The following is a 27040-nucleotide window of genomic DNA, read 5'->3' as shown; positions in this document are numbered from 1 at the left end:
ATTGATGTGAGAGACACACGGATTGGTTGCCTCCCACCTGTGCCCCAACCAGGGCTGGGGATCAAGCCTGCAACCAAGGTATATGCCCTTGGCCAGAATTGAACCTGGGACACTTCAGTCCACGGGCTGACACTCTAACCATTGAACCAGGGCTGGTGGCTGGCTTTAGAGCACACTACCCCATTAGCTCCACAAATGCCATACCCAAAGGGTGGAATCAACAGGCATCAGACCTCACTAAAATAAATCCTGCTTCTGTGGGGTCAGGACCTGTACAACAGCTTATCTGCTGCAGTCACAACTAGCTCTCACAGCCACTGAGCCTGAGGGTCAATCCTACCCATTGACATGCTAACAGCAATCAAGGCTCAACTACAACAGGAAGGCACATACAACACACACAAAGGATACTCCTGGAGCACCCAGCTCAGGTGACGTAATGGGGAAGACTATACAGCTGGTCCTCATGGGACACCTACTATATAAAGCCACCATACCAAGACTAGGAGACATAGCAGATCTACTAATACATAGAAACAAACACAGGGAGGCAGCCAAAATAAGAAGACAAAGAAACATGTCCCAAATGAAAGAAGAGAACAAAACTCCAGAAAAGGAGCTAAACGAAATGAAGGCAAACAATTTATCAGATATAGAGATCAAAACAGTGGTTGTAAGGATGCTCAAAGAATATAGGGGAAAAATTGATGAACTCAGTGAGAACTTACACAAAGAGACAGAAATCATAAAAAAGAACCAGTCAGAAATGAAGAATACTATGAAGAGTACAAAAGATTAAATGAAACAGAGGATCAAATCAGTAATATGGGAGACAGGGTAGCTGAAAATATCCAATAGGAACAGCAAAACAGAAAAAAAAATTAAAAATATGAATAGTTTATGGGACCTGGGACAACATCATAAGGGTACCAGAAGGAGAAGAGAGAGAGCAAGGGATTGAAAACCCATTTGAAGAAATACAGAATGAAAACTTCCCTAACCTGGTGAATTAGACATACAAGCGCAGGAATGCAGAAAGTGCAGGAATGCAGAAAGTATAGTCCTAAACAAGATAAACCCAAAAAGACACACATCAAGATACTTCACAATTAAAATGCTAAAGGTTAAACACAACGAGAGAATCTTATGAGCAACAAGAGAAAAGCATTCGTTACCTACAAGGAAGCTCCCATAAGACTGTCAGCTGATTTCTCAACAGAAGCTTTCAGGCCAGAAGGGATTGGCATAAAATATTCAAAGTAATGAAAAAACAAGGACCTACAACCAAGATTACTCTGCCTAGCAAGGCTATCATTTAGAATGAATGGAGAGAAAGAACTTCCCAAACAAGAAAAAGCTAAAAGAGTTCATCACCACCAAACCATTATTATAAAAGATGTTAAAGGGACTTTAAGAAAAGAAAAAAGATAAAAGATATGAATAATAAAATGTCAATAACTACATACCTATCAATAATTACTTCAAATATAAATGGAGTAAATGCTCCAATCAAAGACATAGGGTGGCTGAATGGAGAAGAAAACAAGAACCATATATATACTGTCTATAAGAGACCCACCTCACAACAAAGACACACAGACTGAAAGTAAAGAGATGGAAAAAGATATTTCATACAAACAGAAACGAAAAAAAGCTTGGATAGCAATACTTAGATCAGACAAAAAAGGCAGACATTTTAGGCAGACATTTTAAAATTTTTATTAACTTTATTGAGGTGACATTGGTTAATAAAATTATATAGGTTTCAAATGTACAATTCTGTAATACATCATCTGTATTTTGCATTGTATATTCACCATCCAAAGTCAAGTCTCCTTTTGTCACCATATATTTGACTCTCTTAACCCCTTTTCTACCTCCTCCCCAACCCCCTTTCCTTCTGGCAACCACCATACTGTCTTCTGTGTCTGAGTTTTTGTTTGTCTGTTTGTTGCTTTTAGTTTTATATTACACATAATTGAAATCATATGGTTCTTGACTTTTTCCATCTGATTTATTTCGCTAAGCATGATATTCTCAAGTGCCGTCTATGTTGTTGGACCTTTTCTTATGGCTGAGTAGTATTCCATTATATATATGTACCACATCTTGTTTATCCAATCATCATCTATCAAAGGACAGTTTGCTTGTTTCCATGTCTTGGCCACTGTGAATAATGCTGCAATGAACATAGGGGTAATATCTTTACAAATATATGTTTTCAAAATTTTCAGGTAGATACCCAGAGGAGGGATTGATGGGTCATATGGTAACTCTATTCTTAATTTTTTGAGTAACATCCATACTGTTGTCCACAGTGTCTGTACCAATTTACATTCTCATCAGTAGAGTGTGAAGTTTCTTTTTTCTCCACAACCTCCCCAACAATTGTTACTACTTGCCTTGTTGATAACAGCCATTCTAACAGGTGTGAGGTGGTCTCTCATTGTGTTTTTAATTTCCATTTCCAATAGTTAGTATGTCTAGCTATTGACATTTGTATGTCTTCTTAGGAGAAGTGTCTGTTAAGATCTACTGCCCATTTTTAAATTGGATTGTTTGGCTTTTTGTTGTTCAGTTGTATCTGGTTATTTTTTTATGTTTTGGATATTAACCACTTATTGAAGGTATTGTTTGCAAATATCTTTTCCTATGTCTCCTATTTGGCAAGTTGTCTTTTTGTTTCATTGATGGTTTCCTTTGCTTATAGAAGCTTTTCATTTTGATGTAGTCCTCTTCATTTATTTTTGCTTTTACTTCCCTTGCCTTTGAGGTCAAATTCATATCCTCTCCAAGACCAAGTCCATAAGTTTGGTACCTATGTTTAATTTTATGTATTTTATTGCTTCAGGTCTTATATTTAGGTCTTTGAACTATTTAGAGTTAATTTTTGTGTATGGTGACAAATAGCAGTCTAGCTTCATTCTTTTGCATGTGGCTTTCCAGTTTTCCCAGGACCATTAATTGAAGAGGCTTTCTTTTCTTCATTGTATGTTTTTGCTCCTTTGTCAAAAATTATTTGGCCATATATAGTGTATGTAGGTTTTTTTTCTGGGCTCTCAACTCTCTTGAATTGGTCTGTATGTTTGTTTTTCTACCAATACAATGTTTTGATTACTGTTGCTTTGTAACATAATTTGAGGTTAGGGAGTGTGAAACCTTCCGGCATTGCTCTTTTTTCCCTTAGGACTGCTTTGGCTATTCAGGATCTTTTGTGGTTCCACACAAATCTGATGATCTTTTTGGTTCTACTTTAAAAAATGCCATTGGGATTTTCATGGGGATTACATTAAATCTGTATATTACTTTGATAATATGGCCATTATAACTATGTTGATTCTTCCAATCCATAAACATGAAATATCTATCCATTTTTTGGGACTTTCTTCAGTTTCTTTTGATAATGTCTCATTTTCAGTGTATAGGTCATTCATATCCTTTGTTAAGTCTATTCCTAGGTATTTTATTCTTTTTGTTGGAACTGCAAAAGAAATTGTTGCTTTTTTTCCTCTCATTTCCTTTTCTGAAATTTCATTGTTAGTATATAGAAACACAATAGATTTCGGTATATTCATTTCAGTACATCCTGCAATTGTATTGTATTTGTTTATTGTTTCTAATAGCTTGTTTGTGGAGCCCTTGGGAATTTCTATTAAAGAATCATACCGTCTGAAAAAAGTGACAATTCTACCTCTTCATTCCCAGTTCGGGTGACTTTTATTTATTTCTCTTGCCTCATTGCTCTTGATAGAACTTTCAGTACTATGTTGAATAATAGTGGTGAGAGTGGGCATCCATGTCTTATTCCTGATCTTAGAGGAAAAGCTTTCAGCTTTTTACCACTGAGTGTGATATTAGTTGAGGGTTTGTCATAAATAGTCTTTATTTTGTTGAGATACTTTCCCTCATTGAGTATTTTAATCATGAATGGATATTGTATCTTGTATTTTTCTCCATCTACTGTTATGATCATATAATTTTTATCCTTAATTTTGTTAATGTCGTTAATCATATTGAGTGATTTGTGTATGTTGAACCATCTTTATGCCCCTGGAATAAAACCCACTTGATTGTGATGTATTATCTTTTTAATGTATTGTTGTATTTACTAGTATTTTGTTTAGGATTTTTGCAGCTATATTCATAAGTGATATCAGTCTGTAATTTTCTTTTTTGTTGTTGTCCTTGTTAGGTTTTGGTATTAGTGTAATGCTGGCCTCAAAATGAGTTAGGAAGTATTGCTTCTTCAATTTTTTGAAAGAGTTTGAAAAGAATAGACATTAAATCTTCTTTGAATATTTGGTAGAATTCACTAGTGAAGCAATCCAGTCCTGGACTTTTACTTTTTGGAAGGTTTTTGATGATTGTTTCAATTTCTTACTATTGACCAGTCTGTTGAGATTTTCCAGTTCTTTGTGATTAAGGTGAGGACAGTTATATATTTTTAATCACTGTTCATTTCTTCTAGGTTATTGAATTTGGGGGCATGTAGTCTATCATAACATTTTTGTATGATCCTTCGTATTTCTGTACTGTCCATTGTAACTTCTCTTTCATTTCTGATTTGGTTTATGTGAGTCTGTCCTCGTTAGTCCTTAGTGAGTCTAGTCGAGTTTGTCAATTATATTAATCTTTTCAAAGAACCAGCCTTTTGTTGCACTGATTTAATCTGTGGTCTTTCCCTTCTCTATATCATTTAATTCTACTCTAATTTTTATTATGTCCTTTGTTCTGCTGTCTTTGGGTTTCATTTTTCTTCTTCTTTTTCTAGATTTTTAAGGTGTAGTGTAAGGCTGTTTATTTGGGATTTTTGTTGTTTCTTGAGATAGGTCTGTAATGATATAAATTTCCATATTATTACCACTTGTTGTGTATCCCAAAAGTTTTGATGTCATATTATCATTCTCATTTGTTTCCATGTATCTTTTGATCTTTCCTTTTATTTCTTCTTTTTTAAAAATTCTCACCAGAGAGAGAGAGAAAGACAGAGAGAGACACTGACATGTGACAAACATCAATTGGTTGTCTCCCATATGCACCCTGACCGGGGATCAAACCTACAACCTTTTGGTGCATGGTACCATGCTCTAACCAACTGGGCCACCCGGCCAGGGATCTCCTGTTATTTCTTCTTTGATGTTCTTTAGTAGTATGTTATTCAATCTCCACAGATTTGTGGGTTTTCCTGATTTCTTTTTTCAGTCGATTTCCATTTCAAAGCTTTGTTAGATAATATGCTTGTATGATTTCAATCTTCTAAAATTTGTTGAGGCTAGTTCTGTGTCCCAACATATAATCTATCCTTGAGAAGATTCCACATGCACTAGAGAAAAGGCAAAATCTGGTGTTCTGATATGAAAGGCTCTGTAAATGTCGATTATGTCCATTTGGTCTAATGTGTCACTTAAAACCAATATTTTGTTATTGATTTTTCTGGATGATCTAGTCACAGCTGTGATTGGAGTATTTGGATCCTGTAACATACTATAATTATGTTTCTGTTGGTTTCTACCTGTTAGCAGATGCTTTATATACAGAGTGGGGTATAAGGAGGTTTATAGTCATTCATATGAAAAATAATACAATTAATAAATAATAATACAAGAATAAACTGTGTTTCACATACTCACAACTGTAAACCTACTTTTGCCCCACCCTGTGTCTTGGTGCTCCCAAGTTGGGTGCACACATGTTGACAAGTGTTATGACTTCTTGATGTATTGTCCCCTTTATCATTATAAAATGCCCATCTTCAGTATCTTGTTACCTTTCTTATCTTGAAATCTATTTTGTCAAATATAAGTATGGCTATACCCACTTTTCTCTGGATGCCATTTGCTTGAAGTAGCATTTTTGACCCTTTTATTTTTAGTCAGTATTTGTCCTTGCAGCTGAGATGCGTCTCCTGAAGGCAGAATGTGGCTGGGTTTTGTTTTCAGATGTAATCCGCTATTCTGTGCCTTTTTTATTGGTGGGTTCAGTCCACTTACATTTAGGGTGATAATTAATGTACGAGGATTTCTTATAACTGTTTTATTTTTTGTTTTCTGGTAGCTTTGTGTATGTATTGTTTCTTTTCCCCGTGTTTCTGTTATTTTAACCTAGTGGTATTCTATGAGTTTTTGCTTTGTTTCCTCTTTTTCTTAAATTTTTATCTATTGACTTTTTCTTTTTTTTCATTTTTAGAGAGGCAAGTGGGGGAGAGAGAGAGAAACATCAATTTGTTGTTTCACTTAATTATGCATTCATTGGTTGATTCTTGTATGTGCCCTGATTGGGGATTGAACCTGCAAACTTGGTGTATCAGGACTATGCTCCACCAGGGGTAGGGAATCTTTTTTCTGCCAAGGGGCACTTGGATATTTGTAACATCACTCATAGGCTATACAAAATTATCAACTTAAAAACAAGTCTGCTATATTTGGACAAACATTTAATTTACTCACCCCTAATGTGAAGGCTGGAACTGCTTCTCTTTGGTGAGGCCTTGGCAGGGCCAGACCAAATGATTTCATGGGCCATATATGGCCCACAAGCAGGATGTGCCCCACCCCTGCAACCAAATGAGTTACCTGGCCAGGGCTTGTTTACTTTTTTTATTTTTATGTGTCTCAGTTCTATATTTTGTGTGTGTGTGATTACCATTAGGTCTATGCAGTCCTTTTTCTTCTGACTGCATCTTATCTCCATTCCCCTGTTCAGATTCATACATAAACCTCCCTTTTATGTTCTTGTTGTCACAAATTATCCATTTTTATACTGTAAGTTCATTTCCAAATTGCAGTAGATATTGTCTTCTTCTCATTAATGTTTTTACCTCCTTTAACCTTTATGTTATATTTAAGTGTACAATATGGTATTTTGAATAAGAGTTGCAATTTCTGCCTCTGTTTGTCTGTTAGTGATCATACTTATAGTTGTGTATACTTTTGTCTTTTTGTTTCAGGTAGAATAACCCCCTTCAGGATTTCCTGTAAGGAAGGTCTTGTGGTGGCAAAGTCCTTCCACTTCTGCATGTCTGGAAAAGTCTTTATTTCTCCTTCATAGACAAAGGATAACTTTGCTGGATATATAATTCTTTGCTGGTAATTTATTTATTTTAGTAGTTTTAATATTTGATTCCACTCTCTCCTAGCTGGTAAGGTTTCTCCTGAAAAATGCAATTATAATCAAATAGCATTCCATTTATAGGTTATCATCTTCTTTACCCTGGCTGCCTTGAGAATTACCGTCATTAATATTTGACAGTGTTTATACAATGTGCCCTAGAGAAGGCCTTTTGGATTGAGATAATTAGGTGTTTTGTTTGCTTCTCGGATTCAAGGACCCAGCTCTTTCAATAGATTTGGGAAGTTCTTGTCAACTATTTTTTTGAATGGGATCTCTGTTCCCTTCTTCCTCTCTTCTCCTTCTGTTATACCAATTCTTATATTGTTCTTTCTGATGGAGTCAGTTCGTGTAGAGTTCTTTCATTTTATTTATTCTCAATTCTCTTCTTCCAACTGTGTCATTTCTAGGTTTCTATCTTTGATATCACTAACTCTACCTCCATCTGTTCAGCTCTATTTCCTAAGCTTCCTAGTTAATTATTCATTTCTTTATTGAGTTCTTCAGCTTCAGAATTACTATTTGATTCTTTTTTGAAGTTACAATATCTTTGGTACAGTACTCCTTTTGTTCATTGATTTTATTTCTGAGTTCATTAAATTGCCTATCTAAGTTCTTGTATCCTGTTGAGTTTTCTCAGAACTAAACCTTGCATTCTCTGTCATTTAAATCACATATTATTTCCATGTCTTTAAGTTTATTTTGTGGAGATTACTCATTTTCTTTCTAATTTGCCTCATTTCTCTGCCGAGGCATTTATGGGAATGAAATCTGTTCGTTTTTTTAAAGAGTGTTTATAATTTCTCTGTTTAGTAGGTTGATAAGAAAAAGTCTTTTTTAGTTGTTGTTTTCCAGTGGGTAAAGGTGAGGCATAACTTTTTATTTTCTCTTATACTACCTTCAGCTTCTTCAATCTCTGGGAGGTAGGAGAAAATGTCCTGTATTCCCTGGGGAGGTGGGTGCCTCCTTTGTGACAAAGTCGCCTCAATAAGAAGGATATTTCTTAATAATAAAGGGATCAATTCAACAAGGAAATATAACCCTTATAAACAATTATGCACCCAAAGTAGAAAAATACATACACACACACACATATATATTTATAAAGCAAATATTGACAGACCTAAAGGGAGAAATTGAAAGTAATATATTATAGTAGGGGGCTTTAACACTCCATTAATATCAATGAATAGATCATCCAGACAGCAAATAAGGAAACAGCAGCCTTAAATGCCACATTAGAATGGATGAATTTAATTGATATTTTTAGAAAATTCTACCCCAAAGCATCAGAATATACATTCTTTGCAAGTGCACATAAACATTTTTAGGACAGACATGTTAGGACATAAAACAAGTCTCAATAAACTTTTTTAAAAAAAAATGTATCTTTATTGATTTCAGAGAGAGGAAAGGAGAGGGAGAGAGAGAGATAGAAACATCAACGATACGAGAGTCATAGATCGGCTGCCTCCTGCATGCCCCCAACTGGGGATCAAGCCTAAAACCTGGGCATGTGCCCTGACTGGGAATCAAACCCTGATTGCCTGGATCCTAGGTTGACTGACGCTCAACTGCTGAGCCACGCCCAGCTGGGCAACTTAAGAAGACTGAAATCATATCAAGCCCTAACCTCTGATCTCACTGGCATAAAACTAGAATTTAATTATAAGAAGAAAACTGAAAAACACACAAACTCATGGAGGTTAAGTAGCATGCTACTAAACAATGAGTGGATGAAGAATGAGATTAAGGAAGAAATCAAAATATATATTGAGACAAATAAAACTGAAAACACAATAACATAAAAATCTATGGGACACAGTTATAGCAGTTCTAAGAGGAAAATTCACAGCAGTAGAGGCCTACCTCAAGAAACAAGAGAAATCTCAAGTTAATAATCTATCCTTACACTTAAAGAAACTAGCAAAGAGAAGAATAAGCAAAGCACAAAATGAGTAAAAGGAAGGAAATAATAATCAGAGCAGAAATAAAAAAGAGTCTAAAAAAAAATTTGAAAAAAATCAATGAAATAAGGAGCTGGTTTTTAGAAAAGATAAACAAGATTTATAAACCTTTAACTGGACTCATCAGGAAAAAGAGAAAAAAAGACCAAAATGAATAAAATCAAGGTAGTTGCATACAAAATTAACATCTGAAAATCAATGGCATTTTTATACACCAACAATGAACTCTCAGAAAGAGAAACTAAAAAAACAATACCATTTACCATTACAAATAAAACAATTAGATAACTGGGAATAAACTTAACCAAGGATGTAAAAGACCTATACTCAGAAAACGATAAGACACTGAAAAAAGAAACAGAGGAAGATATAAACAAGTAGAAGAATATACCATGCTCATAGACTGGAAGAATTAGTATCATAAAAATTTCCATACTACCATACTACTCAAAGCAATCTATAGGTTCAGTGCAATTCCTATTAAAATACCAACAGTATATTTCACAGAGCTAGAAAAAATATTCCAAAAATTTATATGGAACCAAGAAAGACCCAGAATAGCCGCAGCCATCTTGAGAAAGAACAGAGTGGGAAGGGTCGCTTTATCAGATATCAAACTGTACTACAAAACTATTGTAATCAAAACAGCCTGGTATTGGTACAACAACAGACATATAGATCAATGAAACAGAACAGAGACCCCAGAAATAGACCCATGCAATTACGGTCAGTTAGTAATGGACAAGGAGGCAAGAGCATACAATGGAGTAAAGACAGTCTCTTCAATAAATGGTGCTGGGAAAATCGGACAGATACATGCGAAAAAATGAAACTAGACCACCAACTTACACCATACACAAAAATAAACTCTAAATGGATAAAAGACTTAAATGTAAATTGCGAAACTATAACAGTCCTGGAAGAAAACATGGGTAGTAAAGTCATAGGCTTTTCATGCAGTGGAATTTTCACTGATACATCTCCCAGGACAAGAGAAACAAAAGAAAAAGTAAACAAATGGGACTACGTAAAAATTAAAAGCTTCTGCACAGCAAAATAAATTTGCCTCAAAATACAAAGGAAACCCATAGTATTGGGAAAACATATTTGTAAAGGGTGTATCTAATAAGGGGCTAATTTCCAAAGTGTACAAAGAACTTGTAGAACTCAACAAGAGGAAGACAAACAATCCAATTAAAAAATAGGCAAAGGACCTGAATAGACACTTCTCCAAAGAGGACATACAGATGGCGCCGAGACACATGAAAAAATGTTCAACGTCACTAATCACCAGAGAGATGCAAATTAAAACCACAATGACGTATCATTTCACACCTGTCAGAATGGCTACCATCAACAAGTCAACAAACACTACGTGCTGGCAAGGATGTGGAGAAAGGTGAACCCTGGTACACTGCTGGTGGGAATGCAGACTGGTGCAGCCATTATGGAAAACAGTACGGAGGTTCCCCCCAAAATTAAAAATGAAGCTGCCTTTTGACCTAGTGATCCCACTTCTAGGAATATATCCTAAGAATCCTGAAAGAATCAGAAAGAATACATGCACCCCTATGCTCCTAGCAGTGCAATTTACAATAGCTAAGATCTGGAAACAGCCCAAGTGCCCATCAGTAGATGAGTAGATAAAAAAGCTATGGGAAACTTACACCATGGAACACTATGCAGCTATAAAGAAGAAGGACCTCATACCCTTTGGGACAGTATGAATGGACCTGGAGACTATTATGCTAAATGAAATAAGCCAGGTAGAGAAAGACAAGCATCACATGATTTCACTTATATGTGGAATCTAAAGAACCTAATAAACTGATGAACAGAATGGATTCAGTGAAATGGAAGACGGATCAGACTGACGAATCTCAGAGGGAAGGAGGGGAGTGGGTGGGTGGAGGGGGAGAGATTAACCAGAGAATTTATATGCATATATGCATAACCCAAGAACACAGATAATGGTATGGTGAGAGACTGAGGAGGGGGATGGAAGGAATCAACGGGGAGAAAAAGGGACACCTGAAATATTTTGCACAATTACAAAAAAAAAAGAAAGAGAAGTGACAGCTGACACCAAAGAAATACAAAGAATTTTTAAAAATACTACAAATAAGTATATGCCAACAAATTGGACAATCTGAAGCAAAGGGATAAATTCTGCCCTAGCCAGTTTGGCTCAGTGGTTAGAGAGTCAGCCCAGGGACCGAAGAGTCCCGCATGGGATTCCGGCCAAGGGCACATACTTCGGTTGCAGGCTCAACCCCAGGCCCTGGTCAGAGTGCATGCAGAAGGCAACCAATCAATGTGTCTCTCTCACATAGATGTTTTCTCTCTCTCTCTTCCATTCTTTCTGAAAAAAGGATGAAAAAATATCTTCAGGTGAGGATTAAAAAAAAAAAAAAGAAAAGAAAAGGATAAATTCCTAAAAAATATAATCTTCCAAGACTGAATCAAGAAAAAACAAAAAATCTGAACAGGCCGATTACAACCAATGAAATCGATGCAGTAATAAAAAAAACTCTCTACAAACAAAATCCTGGACAGATGGCTTTACAGGTGAATCCTTAACAAAACATTAGCAAACCCAAATCAGCAATACATTAAAATGATTACACACCATGATCAAGTGAGATTTACTCCTCGGACGCAAAGTTTAGTTCAATAACTGCAAATCAATTAATGAGATGCACCACATAAACAAAATAAAGGATAAAAATCCTATGATCACATCAATAGATATAGAAAAAGCATTTGATAAAATCCAACGTCCAATTATGATTTTTTTAAAAACCCTCTCAGCAACATGGGAACAGAGGGAACATACCTCAATGTAATAAAGGTAGTATATGACAAACATCCTACTTATCAGGGAAAAACTAAAGAACAGGAACAAGACAAGGATGTGCACTTCCACTACTTTTATTCAACATAGTACTGGAATTCCTAGTCACAACAACTAAACAAGAAATATAAATAAAAGGCATCCAAATTGGAAAGGAAGAAGTAAAATTGTCATTAGTTACAGATGACATGTTCAGTAAAGTAGCAATATACAAAATTAATATTCAGAAACAGGTTGGATTTTTATATGCCAATAATGAACTATCAGAGAAATTAAGAAAACAATCCCATTTATATCAAAGAATTAAATTACCTAAGAATAAATTTAACCAAGAAGGTAAAAGAGCTGTACTTGAGAAAATTATAAGACACTGAAGAAGGTACAAATAAATGGAAACATATACCGTGCTCATGAGTAGGAAGAATTAGCATTATTAAAATGTCCATACTACCCAAAGCAATATACAGATTCAATGCAATCCCTATCAAAATACCAGTGATCTTTTTCACAGAACTAGAACAAATAATCCTATTGTAGCCTGAAATTCATTATATTGTCCAACTCCCCAGTTCTCATTTTAGCCACACTGAATGATTGTGCTGTCCACCTGCACCAAGCTGTTCTGCATCCCCATTCTTTTGCTCATGTTGTTGCCTCTGGTTGGAATACTCTACCTTCCTCCTAAAACCAGCTAAGTCGGTTCAGAAATTATTAACAGGAAGGCCTCTTCTGACACCTTCACCTATGTATTATAAAAAATCTTCCATGTCACTACTACGTCACTACTTTTATCATATTATACTAAAACCATCAACAAGTTCATCTCTTTCCCTTCTGGTGAGTCCCCCAAGGCAGGAACTATGTCAGACCCAGACCCTTAGAACATGGCACAGGACTCACGGTAGTAGGTGTTTGGTACCTGCCAAATAAATAGCAGGATTTTTTATGATGAGAGTTAAAATGTATAACTCAATTGTCCAACTTCTACTCTACAGAGCAGTCTAAACCATCTCTCTAGGGAAATACAGCATTTGACTAATTTTAAATACTAATTAAATGACGTGCACTTACCTAAGTTGCTGTATATTGCACTACAGGGATTCAGGTCCATAGGATCTGAAATGTCTTCTTTTTCCTCTTCCCTTTTCGGTTCAGGGAGGGGCACTGCTGGTGTGCAGTCTCCACCATCTTGCTTCACAAGAACAGTTTTTGGATCCCAAGGAGAAAAATCCTCTGTCACTTCATGGGTCACATGACTGAAACAAATCAGACCACTGTCACACTGGCATTTAAAGATCTTGCTAAAATTATATTTATGGAGGCATATACTTGCCATAAATGTAAATAACAGGCCCAATAATCCATCAATGGGTCATAAGCACAACATGCTTATCTGAATATAAGGCAGTCTTTCACGCAGACTGATACTTCTATTTAACTTGATTCATACATATTGAGAATTCATTTTGGTAGAGGAGGTATGGTAGGCTCAGAGGGAAGCTTGAGAATAGCAGGTAAAAACTAGAACACTTTTTTTTAAGGTAGGAGGTAGTGATGGTGGTGGTAGAGGGAGTTAAATGCTTAACTGGTTAAAGACAAATATACTCAAGTATTTAGCATATTTACTATAGTAAATTTCAAATTTACTATAGTAAATATCAAATACTTTACTATTTATTATTTATTTAGTATATAGTATTTACTGCACACTAAAGTATTTACTAAGGTATTTAGTAAAAGATCAGAAATAAAGTTGAGATTAGACTATTTAAATAACAAAGTTAGGCGGTTGTTTTAGTAGGTAAACTAAGGCCAGGAAGGTCTTTTTGCCAGGAGGAGAGTTTATCAATGTATTCTTAAGTGCATGCAATAGGCAAGGCAAATGAAAAAGAAGGTTTTGCATTCTAGTTACTCTTATTTATTAAAATTAATCTGAACCATCCTTTTGCCCACATACCAGAGTATGGTCATCCATAATGTTTTGTGTTCCCAATCTTGTTTCACTTCTCTGCCTCATCATTTGCTTATAGCTCTCTCTTCTAATCTTCCCCACTCCCCACCCTGCCCAAACTGTCAATTCTCTTGCTACAAAGTATAAGGGGATGAAATGGTCATTAAATATTGGTGGAGAAAACCAGCGTAGTTAAAAAATCTCAATGGGGTAGTCAATGAAATAAATTCAAAATCAGGCATCTTTAATGGTTCCTTGGTCCACTGAAAGTGTACCTAGACACACAATCACCAGTTCTTCTTCCTGTTTTTTTATTTTTATTTTTTTAATGGGCAAAGAGAAAGAAGGAAAGGAAACATATATTATTACATGTTATTTCTGGATTTTGAATTGGCTGTGAGTCATGGTGACATTCACAAGTTTCTTTAAAAGAGGTATTCTGTTTGATCGTGTGTCATCAGAACATCTGTAGCGGGGGGATATGAAGGAGAAGGAGCACCTTCTTATCAGTCTTTCATCATGGAAATCCTGCATGTAGCTGAATAGAAAAATAAGCCTTGAAATCTGCTGGACATACAACTTCGAAAATATTCCTTCGAAGCTGGCAGAGTGAGAGCTCTTTCTACACTGAGAGTGAGCAAGGAGCTGAAGCTTCCATTATGGGATGTGGCTCTTGGGGATAGTGGTGAGATAGGCAGGAATCACTCCACTAGCAGCCAACAGGGTGATTTACATAATGAAAACCTCATACAGTAAAGCCGCCTCTCCTTAATGGGCTGCCCTTGGGTTATCAACCCCAAAGCAGAGCTCCAAAGAAAGGTGCTTATTCCTAATATGAAGCATTATAAAACAGAGGTAACAAGGGGTCTCTACTTCCATATGTTAGCAAAGACAAAGCAAAGTGACACTTCCAAGATTCTCTCCCACTTAGTATCAAGATTATTAATCACTGAATAGCTATTAACATGCTTCAGGAGAGGAAAAGTGATCTTTGATGGCAAAAGTTAATATAAGCCATTTCTGACTTCAAAGCTATATAAAAATATAAAATACATAAAAATATATTTAAATATAGGGTGTCCCCAAAAGTGTATACAGACACTTTGAATAATTATAAAGGCAGTGCTTATTAAAATACATTTCATTTTCAAAATTGAGCTATCAGTTATTAAAGTATGTATACATTTGGGGGGACACCCTATAAATATATATATAATATATAAAAATATATTTTAAAATATAAGATAATATATAATATAAACAATATATAAAGAATATATTAAAAATATTAGCTGTCCTTTGAGAGGAAAAATGTTAAACCTCCAGACATTCTGTTCTTATTTGAGTCGACTTGAGAGGTTTCTAAAAGGTTGTTTTCAGGCTCCTAATCTTTGCAGCCTTGCTCCTGCATATTCTTCTTCCCCCAATCTCCTCATCATTACTAAAAGAAAACTCTCTTTTCCATTTGTCAAAAAGGATTGGTGAAGGCTGGTTCAGAAGCCATGACTCTACCCTCACTAGTCTGTTTTCCGTCCAGAGAATGGACTATTAACAATGAGTCTCAGCTACTGTGAAAACCACAGGAAGAGTTGTTGCTATTAATCTGTGAGGAATTTCCTGGGCCTGCTTCCAAACACATGAATCACACAGCTCTGTGCTCTTTCGGGCCTCTAAAAACAAAATATGGATGCTAAAAAAATAAGAAATATTAAAGACTCACCTACTGTACCCGCTCATACAATTCCCCATTAAAGGAAATTCTACATGGCCTTCTGGCGTCTGTTAACCATGCGCTGAAGCTCTGATGAACCACAGTCCCACTGAGTTCTGGAGGATTACGTGTCGGGCAAGATACAAGTGGCTCCAATTCTGCACCTTAATATCACCCTCCGCACCTTGACCTTTACCTTAGGGGTTTGGTCTGGGAAATACGCCAATTACCTTTGGGGAGCTAAGCAGAGTAAAAGCTGGTTTTATTAACTCTGAGAATCAGAGCAGCCCAACCTATTTTCTACATAAATATCAGTTGTCATAAATCCATCTAAAATAATGACAGGTATATTAAATCATCAATTAAAATACTTGTGAACTATAAAAAACTTTAAAAAGAGAGTTGATGAAAGTAAAATCCCATGGATTTGCAAATGGAGCATTTACAGTGATGCAGTGTCTAAAAATGAAGAGTTTTAAAACATGCAACAATGAAATGGAATGTCACGTTTTGAGGGAAGAGTAGCTCTTTCTATGACTGAAATGGTAAAAGAAAGGGGGGAAGGGAGAGCTTTTTGAGAATTCACGCTTAGATGTGGTAACATGCTGTGACTAAAAAATGAAAAGGAATTGAGAACAGCATCAGAGAAGGATGACTCACCAACACCTGAGGAGGAGAGTTCAAAATTATCAAATCCCACACCTTTAATCTATTGGAAGTGGAAAAATTCCATTTCTTTCTGTCTTTCTAATTATAGGAACCCCTATAAAATGTGACATTTCTTAATCCTATCTTATTTCCAGGTCATGAGCTTGATTTTGCTACACTTTCCAATTAACATTCTCAGATAGAAAAATGTTGTGTCTACTGATCACTATCTTAGTGTCTCCACTTTTCCACTAATCTTTCTATAGTCTTTAACTGAAAACTTCAAACTTCTTATCCTTAACTGAGATTAAGCTGTAACTAAGATCTGACGAGTTCTTGCTAATATGTCTAACATAGTTTGGTCAAACAAAGGCAGTTCTTACTGGTGTGCATAAAGCAGCTATTTCTTGGGATGGAGAAGACTGGCAGTCTTGTGCAAGGTCTTGAATAGACTTTAATTTTCAAATACTGCAGTTTCACTTTTTCTTTTTTAATAGATGTGATTAGCAAATGTGTCTTCAAGGCACCAGATGGTAAGGCAGCAAAGTAGATAAAAACACAGGCCACTGAAAATCAGTCACTTTCATAATACTGAATTAGGTTTAAAATCCTATGAAATAAAAAGTCAAAATGGTATCTATGCAAATTAACAGAGAAAAGAGAAATTAAATTTGGAAAAGAGCAATAAAATAAGGCTGCCCTTCTCAATAACCGAGGTATAGAAGGAGCTTCTTAGAATCACTATTTTGGCTTTGGCTCACTTCTAAAGAATGGCGTGAGATATTGATGGGTGTTTACTAAAAAGGCAAGATATTAGAAGAATATAACCCACGGGCCTCACCAACAAGATTGACCTAAAAGGATCTGGGTCCTGGACTTTTTCCACATGCCCAGAAGTACTAGAGAAGCACATCACTACACCTTTCCCCAGTTTCCTCTTATCTCCCTCAACTGCCTGTCTGCCCTTAGAGTCAGAGGAGGGAAATGCTGAGAGATGATTATGTACATTTAAGTCTCCAAAACCACTGAGGGCTCACTGAGGGGATGGGTGTAGGGAAGGAAGGAGAACTAAAACCCACTCCTACTTCAAGCTGCACACTTTTCCAATTAATTCACAAAAATACCTCAGGAGATAGATTTTATAGATGGAGAAACTAGATTGAAAGAAATAAAATGAATAATCTAAGGTTACATGAATACTTAGGTGGTAGAGTCAGGATCTGAATTAGATACTATCCAACTTTAACATCTGTGTTCTTTCTACCACACCAGTAGCATAAGGCATGCTTGGTGTACTGTAAAAACTCAACAATAAATGCTTGATTATGAAGACGAAGAAGTAAAGGTACTCTGAAAATACTAAAACTATTATTAAAACATGAGATAATGATTACAAATGTGTTCTATTTTTGAAAAGTTTTAAATAAAGTCATTATTTATGTTGCAAAAGGATTTATTTAAATAAGAGCTGCTCTTAGTATAGAAAAACTGTGTTTGGCTCCCTGATAATAACCAGATATTTGGCTTCTTGATAATAACCACCATCACTACCTTTACATTTGCTGAGTGCTAGGTACTATGCTTAAATATATATCTCCTAAAGATAGCATTCCAAGTAAGGCTTGTTATTCCCAAATAGCAAATAATAATAGCAGCTAAAACTTACATAGCACTTATTATGTGCCTGTTCTAAGCCATGATTCTCAAAAGTGGCACTATTGACATTCTGGACCAAATAACTCTGTATTGTGGAGGGCTTTCCTGTGTAGTAGGATCACACTTACATCCTGCCTCCACCCTGTAGGTGTTGGAATCACTCCCTGCTTCCCTAGTTGTGACACCAATAGTCTGTCTCCACCTGGTCAAATATGCTTTGAGGAGCAAAACCTGTCCTCTACCTCCCACTTTCTAAACCTGCTACCTAAATTCTTTTAAGTCTCACAACAACCTAATAGGCAACCTAATCTGTTTTACAAAGGAAGAAATTATAGCCCAGAAAGGTTAAGTCATTTTCCTCATGTAACACAGCTAGTAACTGATGGAGCTGAAATTCAAAGCCAGCAGTTCAGCTCCACTATCTGTGCTCTAAAAAGATACATTATTCTACCTCTGTTTATAGATGAGGAAACTGAGAAGCAGATCTCATGTGACTTGTCGAAGATGACAGAGCTATTAAATGGTAAAAGCAGAATTCAAATCCAGGTCTGAATGACTTTAAAGTCTATATTCTAAAATATGTCAATTGTTATCAGATTTTAATGTGCCTAAGAATTACTTAGGGAGATTGTTAAAGATGCAGATTTGTGTCTCCCACCTCCAGTGATTGATTTTATTTATTTTATTATTTTTTAAATATATCTTTATTGATTTCAGAGAGAGGAAGGGAGAGGGAGAGAGAGAGAAACATCAATGATGAGTCATTGATCAGCTGCCTCTTGCACACACACCCCCACTGGGGATGGAGCCTGCAACCTGGGCATGTGCCCTGACGGGGTCAAACGGTGATCTCTTGGATTATAGGTCAATGCTCAACCACTGGCCATGCAGGCTGGGCAAGTGATTGATTTTATAGGTCTGAGGTATGGCCTGGGAATTGGTATTTATACAAACACCGCAGAGTGTGGTCCTAGGGCTATACTCTGAGAAACTATTTTTCATTGCTTCTTCCCCCCATCCCCAGAGAGAACAGAACAATAAGTATAGAAGGGGCAAAGTGTAAACAGTAGAAAAATTTTAAGTAAAAGAGCATCATTGCTCAGAAGTAATATAGCAGAAGAGGGGGAAAATAATTTTAAGTAGTCACACAAGAGAGAAAATGGACTATTAAAAAAAAAAAAGGAGGTGTTTTGGGATCAATCTCTACCTTCTGAGATTTATTCTTAGAATACAATTATACAAATTCACAAAATGTTAGGAAATCAGCATTTGGTATAGTATGACATTTATGCTTTTTATTAGAAGTCCTAGCTGGATGAAGACCATTCTGAAAGTAAGAAATAGAAGTCCTCCAACAGGCAGCACTATCTAAGTTCTTTATATCAACAGAGGACAGAGGCAGACCCCTATGACTGCAAAAGCTGCTACAAGAAGAGGGACCATAGCACCTGTACCTTCTACCCATCCTGCCAGGGGACTCTTCCTAAAATACCACTTTTGCTCTGCTGTTCCTCTGTCCCACATCATCCATAGGTCCTATGACCTGTGAAGGTCAGGTCCAGACTACTTGCAGATCTTCAAGACCCATCACAATGAGGCTGCAAAGTATATTTCCTTATTCTAAACTTTCTGAGACACAATCCTTCAGCTCCAGAAAAGCCAATGTCCCTGCTCCTTGGACATATCACATTCAACATCTATGCTGTGCCTATTTTCCCTTCCTAGAGTTGTCTCCCTTCTTCACTCCAAACTCAGCCAGTCTTTAAAGACTATTCAAGTCTCATATTACTCAGTATATCTTACTGTCCATGGGAACTCCTCCTTCTTTAAACACCCATGGTAGATGTTATGGACTGAATATCGAAGCCCTAATCCCCTAGCATGTCTGTATTTGGAGAAGGGGACTCTAGGAAACAATTAAGATTAAATGAGATCAGAAGGATGGGACCCTGATTAGATTAGATTAGATTAGATTAGATTAGATTAGATTAGATTAGATTAGATTAGATTAGATTAGATTAGATTAGTATCCTTATCAGAATAGACACCAGAGAGCTTAGTCTTCTGGCTTGTTCTCTCTCTCTCTGTCCCCCCACCCCCACTGTCTCTTCCACCCTCCCTCTCTACATACATTCACTGAGAAAAGTGAGGCCATAGTGAGAAGGTGGCCATTTGCAAGCCAGTTAGATTCCTTATCAGAAACTGGATCAGCTGGAACCTTGACCTTGGACTTCTGGCCTCCATAACTGTGAGAAAATAAATTTCTGTTGTTTAAGCCACCCCATCTGTGGTATTCTGTTATGGCAGCCCAAGCTGACTTATAGGGCAAGGACTGAGGGTTACAGTAAGCACTCAGTAAACAGGTGCTGAATAAATCAAATCACGTGGGGTCTGGGCAGCAAGGCTCTAAAGAACATCATCAGAATCTGTATCCATACTCCCCCCATCAAAATTTCTGCCTGTACCACCATGGAGAATGGAACTGGGACAGGTTCCAAAGTGGAGCAATCAAGGGGTAGGATGGGAAATTCCTTTCCCACTAAGAAGCTAGAGGAACAGGACATCTTCCAGGATGCAGAGTGAAACTGTCCATATGCCAGCAGCACAGAAAGGCCAATGGCCGATTCCTGAGACTATTTCACTCCAGGATAACTAGGAGTGGGGGTGAGGAGCTGATTAGTGTGCAATGCTATCACTATTTTGTTCCTTTTAGGCAAGCCTTTCTCCCTGCTATTAACAAATCACCATTCCAGAGGCACCAGTGAGTATAAACTGCTTGTCCTAGAATTAAGCCTTTCAATAGCACCCAATGACTCTAATCAATACTCAGTTATGTTAAGTAATCACTGACTGAAAGGATGGCCTAGAGGTCTGAATTCAGACCTAGAAATTAAAAACTCATTATTAATTTCAGTTCTGCCACCAATGCTAGTCTGTCTAAGTCTCCTTTTATTCTTCTATAAAATAGGTGTAGTGAAATTTACAGGAATATGTATTAATTAAAAAATTCACATAAAGAGTGAACAACGATGCCAATGTTGAGTGTTTAAGACTACTTGACAGGTCAATCAACCAGTGCACACTGCTGTGGCATGTACTGGTCACATGCCTTCTTGTCCTCAGGCTGACTTTATAAAAGACATGGTGGACATCAACCAACAGACTCAACAATCACCACCAACAATGCAACAAAAATCACTACAGAGCCAAATATCTCTGATGCCAGAGTCTGGCTCTGCTACCTACTTGCAGAGTGGCCCTGAGAATGTCCATAAGCCTCGCTGTTTCTTAATTTTCTACAACATAATCTGTCATAGATGTTGGAACAACTGAGATAACGTGCAAGTGTTGTAAGAATTACATAATAAGATACTGGTATTAAACTTCAGATTCATTAGGAAGGCAAGGAAATAATACTAACCCAGTAAGTTGGGGAATTCTCAGTTTGAGTCTTCACTTTGGAATATATTCATCATGAGAGACTCTAAGCAAGCCAGCTTACTTCTCTGGAGTTTTATCACCTCCCACAAGGGAAAGGAACATGAAGCTGTCTGAAGACCACTCCCATCATAAACATAACCATTTTGTATCATTCTGTGATTAGCAAGAAGTGAGATAATTTATAAACTTTCTCTAAAACAGGGTTATTAAAAATTCCAACAGTAAGGACTTTATGAACTCATCTAAACTTTAGGAATAATATGTCAGCAAATGGAGATGTGATCTTTATAATGCTAATAGCCTAGAAGTTTCTTTATAGCAAAGAATATGTGAAGCAAGCAGGGAGCAAACAGTGACTTTCAGCTCTGTCACCATTTTTTTTCTTTATGAGAAATAGGAATTCGATCTTCAGAGACCGGTTTTGTCCTAAGCATGAAAAGATCACTCTGATAAGATTCTCTTAGTAGAGGAGAGATAACGCAAATTAAGATATAACTGGAACATAAACATTGAAAAAATTTAAGCTTCTAACTTTCCAGAGAGAAGAACATCGCATATTGCCATAGTCTCGGAATTGTTTGGATATTCTTTTTCCAAAGTATATGTGCATACACACATGTATATAAAAGGACCCAGACTCTGGTTACTTTAGCAAGTAGCAAACCTGTCTAGTGTTTGGGTAGAATGGCTATAGACCACTAGCATGCTTGACAAACACAAACAAATCAGCAAACTTTTTCTGTGAAGGGTCAGATAATAAATTTTAGGCTTTACAGGCCACATGGTGTCTGTTGTAACTATTCAATCCTGCTGTTATAGTAAAAAAGACGCCATATACAGCATGCAAAAGACTTAGTGTGGCTGTTTTCCAATAAGGCAGGTTGGACTTGGCTCCCAGGCCATAGTTTGCCAATCTTGGAATGGTTTTGAGGGCTCTGAGAATTGACTCCTGGATTATTGAGGAATGTAGCTTAGTTCTAAGGAATAATATTATTATAAAGGTCTTGGAAGGGTAAAGGAAAGCTTATTCAGATGAACAGTATTCCTAAGAAAGCAAAACTGAGTCAAATCTAATCTGCCTGTCTGAAACAAAAATTGGCTGAGGTTTGGACAGAATCCCAGCAGTGTAAAGCATAGCTGGATTTCTGATATGCTTCTGGGAGTCTTTACATGGCATCCAGAAGTACATGCTGGAGGGTGTTTGCAAATTAAGAACATGATGCTCAGAGCTGGTGGAGTTAGAAAGGTTAGCCAAAGGTCAAGAGGTCATTCAGGGGGCAAACGATATCTTTAACTTTGACTGGGAGTGTTATAGTTATTTTGGGTGAATTACAGTTATTTTCTTAGTCATTGACAAAGTTTTCTAACTGATTAGAAAAAATTTTGAACTAAATTTTTAAGGACATGTATGTGATTGCCAATAGATATTGGCTGCCAATTATGAAATAAATATGATTTTAGTCAACAACCAAGAATTCACCACCACAGTTTATTGGAAAGACTACTAAAAGGGTATACTTCAGGAAGAAAGAAACTGAATCCAGAAGGGAGGAGAGCAATAATGAAATAGTAAAAGAATAACCATGTGAATAAATCTAAAGTAAAAAGGATATGTGATGGGGAGTGACTGAGGGTGGGAGGAGTTTCTTAAGACTGGACAAGAATTTTTTCTAGCGAAGAATTTTTTGAGGAGGTGAAATTTAAACTGAGAGCTGAATGACAAGGAGCCAGCCATGCAAAGATAGGAAGGAAGCATTCCAAATAAGGCAATAGATGATATAAAGGGATGATGGTCCACATGTTTGAAGAACAGAAAGAAAACTTGTACTGTGAGAAGTTCATGAGCAAGGGGGTGAGCAGGAGATAGGTTAAACAAGTAGGCAGAGATCATATTATATAGGAACTTCCTTCCCTGTGTTGAAACAATGGAATTTGCATTTTAAAAAGATAATTTGAGAGATGAAGATAGCAGTGGAGTAGGTGGATGTCATACTCACCTCCTCCTAACCAAAATGGAATTACAACTAAAATATAGAACATTCAACCTGAATAACCGACTGAAGGCTAGTTGAAGAGAAGTCTTATAACACAGGATTTATAGAAGAGGCCACATCGAGACTGCAGCTGAGACTCTATCTCAGCTACAAATGTTTCCCTTGAGAAGTGTGGGTCTCAACCCCAAGCCAGGCTCCCCAGCCCAGAGCATCTGAGCTGAGAAAAGGCGTCCATATATTATCAGGCTGTGAAAATAGCAGGGATTCTGTCTGCCAGGGACAGGCATGAGTCTGCTAGAGACACAGGCATCCTCTTAAAGGGCCTGTACATGAATCTCATTTGCAGCCACTCACCCTAGGCTCCAGCAGAGGGAGGGTGGAGCAGACTAGAATCCTGTGAGGAAAGACTAGAGTTTGTGGCTCTGGGGAGAGCGCTGAAGGACCAGCTGCTAAGATTCCTGACCTGAGCTCTTCTTCTACAACATAGACGACATCTATCTGGGGTGGAGCACTCCCCTCCATATGATATCAACCTGGGGAAATGCAATAGCCCCACAATCTAGACCTTCGGTAGCCCCACCTTGCTAAGCTTGTACCCTGCTGAGGAGTCAGCTACCTGGGCCAGGGTGTAGACATCTAGGCAGACTTTAGGGGGTATCAGTGCCTGAGTTGTGTGGCTATGGGGCAGGGGCCAGTGCCACCAATATCCCATGAACCTAACTGGTGCCACCCCATCATGGGAGATCTGCTAGCCTCATGTTCTGGGCCACCGGCAGTCCCATCCTCCTGACTCCTGGTGGTTCTGCGCCCTGATGAAATTAGACTCTGGGCAAAATCTGGGACAGAGTGAGTTGTGTGGCTCTAGGATAGGAGACATATTTACTTCACACTCCCAACCATTACAGAGCCTTCCCTGAACATGACCAAATCTTGGTTTGTTTGGGTGTTATAAACTGTTGACGTCACCCTGATGACTCCCTGATACTCCACCTCACAACAAAGGTGGGCGAGCAACCAGTGGGTGGCACCTATAATTGGTGTACCCTGGGACATTTGCTAAGTGTCCTCAGACCCGGCACTGGAACTGAATTTGAACCTGTATCAATCTGGAGAACACACCACTGGCCCCTACCTGGTAACTCACTGAGAACCTACCTCATATAACTCCAGTACAGCCAGAAGCTCTTTCGGTGATTGAGCCTATCAGACAGCCAGCAGGCAGAGGAAGCTGGAGGAAGATCTCAGGTGGACCGTTGGGTGCCTAGGGACTTTTACCAACCTACCCCCAGGCCCAGTACTGATAAAAGCCAGCCTTGGTGTGCTTCTTGGTCCTTCCCACATACACTCAAGCCAGGCAGAGACAGCCACAAACTATGGATCACTTTGTAGCTCCAAAAAGGTTGCCCAGGGCCAGTCACAGATAGTGCCTGACATTGGCCTGCACCAGAGTCATTCCCAAGAGGCCCCAGAACCAACACACACAGAGGCCAGCTTCAGACAACATCAGAGCAAGGCAAAATTAGGTTCACAATATCCAAAGGCAGATCTCAGCAGGCATCAGGACCTGCTGAAGCAAATACGGCTTCAGGTTGTCAGGACCTGCACAGCTATTCTTAAACTGTGGTCAGGATCGATCCGCAGTCAGAGAGCCTGAGGGCCAACCCCATTCATGAGTGAACCAATAGCAAAAAAGACTCAATTACAACAAGAGGGCCTACATAACCAATATGAGAAACATTTCTAGAGCACCCAGATCAGGTGATCAAGAACACTGTGCAACTGGGTCCCACTGGACACCTAATACATGAGGCCACCTTACCAAGACTGGGAGTTATAGCAGACCTACTTAATATATAGAAACAAACACAAAGAGGCAGCCAAAATGGGGAGACAAAGAAACATGCCCCAGATGGAAAAAACAACAACAGGAGAAATCTCCAGAAAAAAAGAGCTAAATGAAATGAAGGCAAGCAATTTATCAAATAAAGAGTTCCAAAAATGGTTATAAGGATACTGAAAAAAACAGGTGAGAACTACAAGAAACTTAGTGAGAACTACAACAGCATGAATAAGGACACAGAAATCATAAAAAAGAACCAGTCAGAAATGTAGCATACAACAGCTACAATGATTACATTAGAAGGAATAAACAGTAGGTTGGTTGAAGCAGAGGATCAAAGCAGCAATCTGGAAGACAAGGTACAAAAAAATACCAATCAGAGCAGCAAAAAAGAAAACACTTTTTTTTTTTTTTTTAAATGAGGATAGAGTTAAAGGGACCTTTGGGACAACATGAGCTTGATAACATCCTCATAATAAGAGTACCAGAAGGAAAAGAGAGAAAGAGATCAAGAATCTATTTGAAGAAATAATAACAAAAACTTCCCTAACCTCGTGAAGGAAAAGACACACAAGTCCAGAAAGTACAGACAGTTCCAAACAAGATGAACCCAAATAGGCCCATACCAAGATACATCATAATCAAAATGGCAAAGGTTAAAAACAAAGAGATAATCCGAAAAGCAGCAGAGAAAGACAGTTAGTTACCTACAAGGGCACTCTCTTAAGAATGTCAGCTGATTTCTCAACAGAAAAACATTTCAGGCCAGAAGGGACTGGCATGAAATATTCACAGTGATGAAAAGCAAGGACCTACAACCAAGACTACTTTACCCAGTAAGGCTATCATATAAAATTGAAAGAGAAATTAAGAGCTTCCCAGCCAAGAAAAAGCTAAAGAATGTTGTTACCACCAAACCAGTATTACAAGAAATATTAAAGGACTTTTTTTCAGAAGAATAAGAAAAGCACACAAAGGAACATAATTAAAGGCATAAAATGGCAATAAATATGTACCTATTAATAATCATTTTAAATGTAAATGGCTTAAATGCTCTAATTAAAAGACAGGTAGAATGGATAAAAAAAGAAGACCCATATATATGCTGTCTACAAGAGACCCACCTCATAGCGAAAGATACACACAGACTGAATGTAAAGGGATGGAAAAAGGTATTTTATGCAAATGAAAAAAAATGCTGGTGTAGCAATACTTATAACTGACAAAATAGACTTCAAAACAAAAGCTATAATAAGAGACCAAGAAGGACACTATATAATGATAAAGGGATCAATCCAACAAGAGGCTATGACCCTTGTAAACACGTATGCACCCAGCATAGGAGCACCTAAATATATAAAGCAAATATTGATGAATATAAAGGGAGAAATGGATGGTAATACAGTCATAGTAGGGATTTTAACACCCCACTGACAGCAATAAATAGATCTTCCAGAAAGAAAATAAACAGGGAAATGGCACCTTTAAATGACACACTAGATCAGATGGTTTTAATCGATATTTTTCAGAGCATTTCACACCAAAGCAGCAGAATATACATTCTTTTCAAGTGAAGATAGAATATACTCTAGGACTGACCACGTTAGGACACAAAACAAGTCTCAGTAAATTTAAGACTAAAATCATATCAAGCATCTTCACTGACCATATGGTATGAAACTGAAAATCAACCACAAGGAAATATTGAAAAACACACAAAGACATGGAGGCTAAATAACATGTTACTAAACAATGAATGGGTTAACAATAAGATCAAGGAAGATATCAAAACATACCTTGAAACAAATGAAAATGAAAACACAACAAACAAAAACCTGTGGGACAGAGAAAAAGCAATCCTAACAGGGAAA

The 27040-nt window shown here is 37.3% G+C and overlaps 1 protein-coding gene across 3 annotated transcripts in view; it reads right to left on the bottom strand.

Annotated features, from left to right (window-relative positions):
• Nucleotides 1–27040, bottom strand: part of PEAK1 (pseudopodium enriched atypical kinase 1) — a 222092-nt gene that overhangs the window by 57394 nt on the left and 137658 nt on the right. For 2 of the 3 annotated variants that reach the window (XM_081150939.1, XM_081150940.1), the window contains exon 3: nt 13000–13184. The exons of the other annotated variant lie outside the window; for it this stretch is intronic. In XM_081150939.1, coding sequence (XP_081007065.1) covers nt 13000–13184 — 185 coding nt within the window. The remainder of the gene's footprint in view (nt 1–12999; nt 13185–27040) is intronic. 3 annotated transcript variants of the gene reach the window in all.

This window comes from Miniopterus schreibersii (assembly GCF_964146895.1).
Source record: "Miniopterus schreibersii genome assembly, chromosome: 1".
Classification (NCBI taxonomy): domain Eukaryota; kingdom Metazoa; phylum Chordata; class Mammalia; order Chiroptera; family Miniopteridae; genus Miniopterus; species Miniopterus schreibersii.
This window is presented reverse-complemented; position numbering and strand designations above follow the sequence as displayed.